At 34.7% G+C, this 7134-nt stretch overlaps 1 protein-coding gene across 4 annotated transcripts in view; it reads left to right on the forward strand.

Moving 5' to 3' along the window:
* LOC136829444 (kielin/chordin-like protein) overlaps nucleotides 1-5086 on the forward strand; it is a 31679-nt gene extending 26593 nt beyond the window's left edge. For 3 of the 4 annotated variants that reach the window (XM_067088078.1, XM_067088080.1, XM_067088081.1), the window contains 4 exons: nucleotides 1478-1554; nucleotides 2167-2335; nucleotides 3478-3678; nucleotides 3763-4039. In XM_067088078.1, the coding sequence (XP_066944179.1) occupies nucleotides 1478-1554; nucleotides 2167-2335; nucleotides 3478-3678; nucleotides 3763-4024 (709 nt within the window). In that variant the 3' untranslated portion in view covers nucleotides 4025-4039. Of the gene's footprint in view, nucleotides 1-1477; nucleotides 1555-2166; nucleotides 2336-3477; nucleotides 3679-3762 lie in introns of all 4 variants that reach the window. The other variant, XM_067088079.1, reaches the window with a different exon arrangement.
* The last annotated feature ends 2048 nt before the right edge of the window (nucleotides 5087-7134 follow it).

The following is a 7134-nucleotide window of genomic DNA, read 5'->3' on the forward strand; positions in this document are numbered from 1 at the left end:
CGTTTTTTTTTTAACTTTTTATTTTAACTCCCAAGAAGCCGGTTTTTTATTTTAACTTTTTTTTAAACTCCCAAGAAGCCGGTTTTTTATTTTAACTCCCAAGAAGCCAGTTTTTTTTTTTAACTCCCAAGAAGCCGGTTTTTTTTTTTTAACTCCCAAGAATTTTAACTCCAAGTTTTTATTTTAACTCCCAAGAAGCCGGTTTTTTTATTTTAACTCCCAAGAAGCCGGTTTTATTTTAACTCCCAAGAAGCCGTTTTTTTTTTAACTTTTATTTTAACTCCCAAGAAGCCGGTTTTTATTTTAACCCCAAGAAGCCGGTTTTTTTTATTTTAACTCCCAAGAAGCCGGTTTTTATTTTAACTCCAAGAAGCCGGTTTTTTTATTTTAACTCCCAAGAAGCCGGTTTTTTATTTTAACTCCCAAGAAGCCGGTTTTTTTTTAACTCCCAAGAAGCCGGTTTTTTTATTTTAACTCCCAAGAAGCCGGTTTTTTTATTTTAACTCCCAAGAAGCCGGTTTTTTTTATTTTAACTCCCAAGAAGCCGGTTTTTTTTATTTTAACTCCCAAGAAGCCGGTTTTTTTTATTTTAACTCCCAAGAAGCCGGTTTTTTTATTTTAACTCCCAAAGCCGGTTTTTATTTTAACTCCCAAGAAGCCGGTTTTTTATTTTAACTCCCAAGAAGCTCAAGTTTTTTTATTTTAACTTAAGCCGGTTTTTTTTAACTCCCAAGAAGCCGGTTTTTTTTATTTTAACTCCCAAGAAGCCGGTTTTTATTTTAACTCCCAAGAAGCCGGTTTTTTTATTTTAACTCCCAAGAAGCCGGTTTTTTTTTAACTCCCAAGAAGCCGGTTTTATTTTAACTCCCAAGAAGCCGGTTTTTTTATTTTAACTCCCAAGAAGCCGTTTTATTTTAACCCCAAGAAGCCGGTTTTTTTTATTTTAACTCCCAAGAAGCCGGTTTTTTTTATTTTAACTCCCAAGAAGCCGTTTTTTATTTTAACTCCCAAGAAGCCGGTTTTTATTTTAACTCCCAAGAAGCCGGTTTTTTATTTAACTCCCAAGAAGCCGGTTTTTTTATTTTAACTCCCAAGAAGCCGGTTTTTTTATTTTAACTCCCAAGAAGCCGGTTTTTTTATTTTAACTCCCAAGAAGCCGGTTTTTTTATTTTAACTCCCAAGAAGCCGGTTTTTTTATTTTAACTCCCAAGAAGCCGTTTTTTATGGATTTGCAAATCTGATCCTTTCTTGGCAGATTTTTTTTTTTTTTTCTTAGAAGAGGTATCAGCAGTATGCTAAGTGGCTTAACCCTTCAGCTTTTTTTAATGTATCTTCTGGAATGTAATTTTTCAAGTTTGTCTTGAACGTGTCAAGTGACATGAAATTTTTCTCATTACGGTAATTTTTTTTACATTACAGTAAAATTGTTAGTCCAAACTACTACTGAGCACAGGTTGATCAGTTTTATGAATTTCAGATCTGGGCTAAATTTTTCAGCTGTTGCTGGTCAAGTAGAAACCTTAATGAAGATAAAAAGCAAACTTCCCTTTAAAGGTAAGTTTTTAATGTTTTGTGGTATTTTACTCCCAGAATGGTAATATCCTTAACTATTTTTGTCAGATTTTGAAGTTTTGTAAGGTTGCGTTAAGCTAAAAGAAAAGTGAGCGTCCCTTAGTTGTAGCCTTTGTAACATGAATTTGTTTATGTAATGCAAGTTTGGTTTAGTTGGTCAGTCTTTAGACACTTAATACATAATTATTTCTGGAGTGTGTTTGTGTTGGATTGATGAAGTAGGCAGTATACCGTACATAAAGAATTTCTCGGAATTAAGTTTCATAGTTATCTTGGGCTTGTAATATTCCAAATTACAACCTTTAGGTATGAAGATTTTAAGTTTTAATCTGAGCCTCTAATAATACCTGAGGCATTTACTGCTGCAGTCTAGGTCAGTATTGTCTTTAGTAGTTTTCATGAATTCAGTGTTGTAGCAAGCAGATAGTAAAATCTGGTAACTTTTCATTTTAATTTTCTCTAGGGGAATCAGATCTTGTTACAAGATAGTATGTATTCTAGAATTGTGCATATTAAAAAGATTCCCATATCACTGCACAAACCTGAAATCTTAGTTTTGAGAGAAAAAAGGTAATTTTTTTTTTTTTTTTTTAGATGTCAACTTCTTTGTGGAGGGATTTAAATCCCTTGTGACCCCTGGGAATATTACTGTCAATGTATCTTTTGGAAGTGAGGTTGTTGCGGAAATAAATTCTCGAGCACAAACGTTCAAGTGGGATTCTGTTCTTCCTCTATTAAGTAAAGATACATCAAAACTACAGACGTAAGTATTTTTGGTATTGAAGTTGTGTACAATGAGTGGTACAAAACAGTAATCGAGAGTGGTAAAATGGTAAGTGAAGTATAGTGGTGAAACCATGGTCTTGCCATACATTGGCCAATTATAGAATGTTTTAATTTTGTTCTAATATAGTGGCTTTATTTTTTTAACCGCTTCTTAGTGAAGTGCATTGGTATGGGTGAAATGGAGAAGGTAACTTATTTTCTTTGAGTGGTGTGCAGATCTATTTGAAGGGAAATCAGATGGATTTAACCCTAGAATTTGGGAAGTACTACTTCTGTATTAAAATGTAAAAAAAAAAAAAAAAAAGTTAACAGGGCAGTAAAATTAAACTTGGGGATATCAGTACAGTATAGAAAGCCAGTGACCATATTTTATAATTTTTTTTTCTCCACTCATTGCCTTGCCGAGTGAAATTTCTTGATATCGAGTGTGTAAAATCTTATTTTATCACTATCTAGTGCTTTTTGTTCTAATGAGCATAAAATGTTTTTCTTTTATGCAGTCATTTTTTCAGTTTTATTGTGTGATGTAATGTCCAATTGCTGCTGCTACTAAATTCGGTAGAAAAAGGGGGGGCTGCGCTATTGAACCTAGTTGAGTTCTCAGCAGTTGTTCAGATTGTCCAGGATTGAAAAAATTTTAAATGTTGTATTTAAGTGTATAATACCCTCTGCATTCAGTTTTTTATTACTTAAGTACTGTGCTTTATACTGTAATTTTCACAAGCAGATATTGTGCATTGCTTAATAGGATTTAATATGGTTGTATTATTTAATCCTAAGAGTCCAAAACCCTAGAGTACTGTATAGGTAGTGAGCCTTGAAACATTTAAAATTAAAAATTTTGCTTTTGTCCATTTGTACCTTAATTTTTTGCTACTGAAAATTTTCAGTTAAAAGAATTAAGGCTGATGAAAGTTAATACATAATTTAGGTTGTATATATTAAGGCTAAGGTATTCTTGAATTTTTTTAATAGGTCCATCTCCTCTCCATATAAATTAAGAACTTATTTTTTTTAGTCTTTCCTCCTTGCACATAAATTAAAAACCAGTTGAAGTTTTTTTTGCCAAGCCTCCCCTCCTTCAGTGCACAAATTGAATTTTGAAATTTTTTTTACTAGGTCTGCCTTGTCTGTTGGGGAACTGAGCCTACAGATAAGTAATGTAACATCAAGTGTTCTATTTAATAAGAATGTAACAATAGAAGAAAGATCCCCATCCAGTTTTCATCAAGTATCCTTTAGGAGGACAGATCCAATATCAACGCAGATGGCTCAGTTAGGTCTTGCAGTGGGTGAGGCTACTTCAAAATTTGTTTCCAGGTAATACTTGATATTTTTCAGCATTTTTTAATATTGACAGTCATTGTGGTGTAGGGCATTTGAGAATATTTTTTTTTCTTTCAGTTTGAATCTCCCTCGCTCTGCTGCTTCTGCTTTGACGTTACTTGGAGATACTGCTGGTTGTGAAACAAGGTTTGTTAACTTCATGAGACCAGAATTAGAACCTCCATGTAATCCAAATCATCCGTACAGAACACTAGATGGTACATGTAACAACATTGAAAACAATCTCTGGGGAGCAGCTTTTACTAAGTTTAGACGTATTTTGCAACCGGATTATGGGGATGGTAAGAAATTTTTCACTGTTCATATATTTGCTTTTTAATAGAATGGATTGAGTGCAGCATACAGTGTGCTTTGAGGTGTAAATGTCTGAGGTTGTCTGTAGGGTCCATGATGTTGCATTTTATTCTCACCTCTTCTGTGGTCTCTTCCAAACAAAATTTTTCACATCCACCAAGTACAATTTCTAACTACTTTAGAGTATTAAATTTATCCTAAATTGGAGGATCCTTGTGGGTAGAGGATGTGCAGCTGCCCCAAATCATGAAGTCAAGGGTATGATTTTCACACATTGTAGTACTGTACTAGTAAAATTTAATTTTCCTTAAAATGTAACTACAATAAAAATATCAACCATACAAATATCACAGTTGGTCTTTTAGGGTTTAACAGACTTGACAGAATTTTAAGTGTATGGCACCAAGCATACAGGCAGGTAATGCAGTGTGAAGAAACTTATTCCCAAACTTTTTTTAACTATTCTTGTGTCCTACAAGAGTGAGTGTCCATTCTAGGTTTCAATGAGGGAATTTCACTAGGCCTACCCTAGCTAGGATAGCCTATTCCATGGAACAATTCAGTAGCCTATGGTTAAAACTGTATGATAAACACTTGACAAATATACTTGGGAAATTAAGCAAAATTGCATGGTACTTGAGTGTTTAGGTTTTCTGCAGATGTTAAAGCAAATTATAAGGTTGGGTTGATTTTTGAGTCAGCTTGGTATTGGCTAAGCGTGGTAATTTACCTAACGTGCTCTTGGCAGTTTTGCGCTCCCTTTAGAAGTTGTTAGTAAAGGTGGGTGTTATGCAGAGTAGGGAGACAGGCCAATACATTGGTTATTTGGCCTACTAGAGAAACTTCAATAGTATAAGTTTAAATGCTCTGAGCCACCTGAAAAACTTCCATACTTAAATTCCATCAGTTTGACAAAGAAATTTTTCCTCAATGTGACAATATTAATTTGACATGTCATGCAGTACTGCTCTCCCTTAGTTCTTAGGTGACCACCACGTGTCGCCCCGAGTTCAGGTTGGGGAAATCTGATTCTTTCAAGAAGGATTATGAAAATCACTTTCCTCTTTTGTTAACAATGGATGAACTCGGTGTCGTTACTTACAATAACGACATGGAAAATCAGTTATTGAATATCTGTGTGTTGTATATGGAAAGTGTTTTTATATCGCATGGTGTCAAGTGGAGATGTGCAGGTTTGTGTACAAATGAATGTTTAATTTATATTTAGTTGTAATAAGCGTTAACAAAGAATATTGTCTTGCAAATAGTTTATATAATTGGTTAACAATGCGATGTAAATTTTTGATAGTTTCGTTCGGTTCGTGTTGTTTTGGTGGCTTAGTTCGTGTTGTTGTTGACTCTTGTCGTGAGCGGACGAGGCCAAAGTCGTGGGTATGGCTGAGAGCAAACAAACTATTTTCATAATGAGAGGTGGACACACGGGCCGCGTTCAGTTCGTTCCTCAACTTTGTAATGTGTGGTTAGGTAGCCGGAGGATTTAGTAATATTTAAGTGAACAGAATTTCACTTCGATTGGATTAAACATGTCGTTCCTTCCCAGCGTTTAATGAAGTAGATGGATGAATCAGCCGAAGTTTGGATAAGTATCATATATTTGATTTGCCTTGATCGGGATATGTCGCTTGGGATATGCATATCTACGCGTGGGATTCCATGACTGAGTAAATTGAATATATATTAGTGGTATCGTGGTTTACCTGTGCCTATTGTAATCCAAACCCGGCAATTGCGTCAATAACATCATATAAAACTAGTAAGTAATAATTTATGGGTAAACATATAATGGTATGTCCTTTTATGGAAATCTTTATAACACAACACAGTGCATTCTTTAAGTAGAGAAAGGGTCTTGAATTCTCTAAACAAATCTGGTAATTTATAATTTTCTGTAATTGATTGAAGTCATTGTGTTGTCGCTCGTTTGACCCTAATGAGTAACAAGATATGGTGCCGTGACCAGGATAATTATTTGTGGTAATTTTCGGTATTTCTTTTTTTTGAAATCGATCATGTGGTAGTTCTTTGGTTTAGTCACATGTGGTACGATTAGCACCGTTGGTGATTCTATAGGACATTTATGCCGGTTTTTCTTGCTATTAACTATGTTGCGTTGAGGTTTTGCTGAATTATGCCTGCCTTCCCTAACCTTGTTGTATCCCTTATAGCGCGTTTTCTTTAAAATTAGTTTGCGGTATCTTGCCTACATAAACAGACGTGGTTAACCCTTCTCCTTTTTTTCTCTTAGTGAGGTGCCGCAAGAAACATTAAATTTACTTTTTTTTCGTGCAACTTGTAGGTAGGAGAGTATTTAGGCTTAATTAAAAGTTTTTTTAATATGTTTAATTAAATTAGTAAGGCCTTGTCCTGCTTGCCTTAAGCCCTAATTTTGGTTTTGTTATTTTCCCTTACTTTGAATTAATGTAAGTTTTCTCGTTTTGTTAGTATATTATTATTTCTCATTTACCAATTTAATAATGAATTGTAAAGTAGCTATTGTGGGACATTCTCATGTCACCTATATGGAGAATTGTTTTCATAGTGGTAGATCGGCATTATTGGAACCCTTAGAATTTAAGACATTTGGTAGACCAGGGGCTGTTACAACCAACCTTTGACACCTTCCCTGATAACCGAACTTACTACCTATGGGCCTAGTATCACTATCTTGTTCATAGGTAGCAATGACTTAGATGTACCTGGAGATAATCCTAACCTGGTGAATAGTATTCTCACAAATATTTTAGGTTTGGTAGAAGGTCTACTTACAGTTAATAATTCAGAGTTTTTATGTTAATAGAAATACGTAAAACACCATCTAGAACCTCTGCCAAAAACTATCAAAAGGGAAGAAACTATTTTAACAAAATTAAAGTGAGATACAAGAGTTAGGGTGATCCCTACTCTATTAATAGAATGTGATTTAGCAAGAGATGGGATTCATTTTCATCATGAAAGTTACAGGGCATTGGCTCAATGTATTTGTGTTGAGTCAAGCAAATATGTGAAAAGTAAAGGGCAGTAGAAGGTGCGTAGGATCATGGTTACCCCGTCCTTCCCCTTTAGATTAGGAGCTGGGTTAAGTATGGTACAGGGCCTGCACATTCCACTACACAC

This window comes from Macrobrachium rosenbergii, chromosome 44, assembly GCF_040412425.1.
Source record: "Macrobrachium rosenbergii isolate ZJJX-2024 chromosome 44, ASM4041242v1, whole genome shotgun sequence".
Classification (NCBI taxonomy): Eukaryota; Metazoa; Arthropoda; class Malacostraca; order Decapoda; family Palaemonidae; genus Macrobrachium; species Macrobrachium rosenbergii.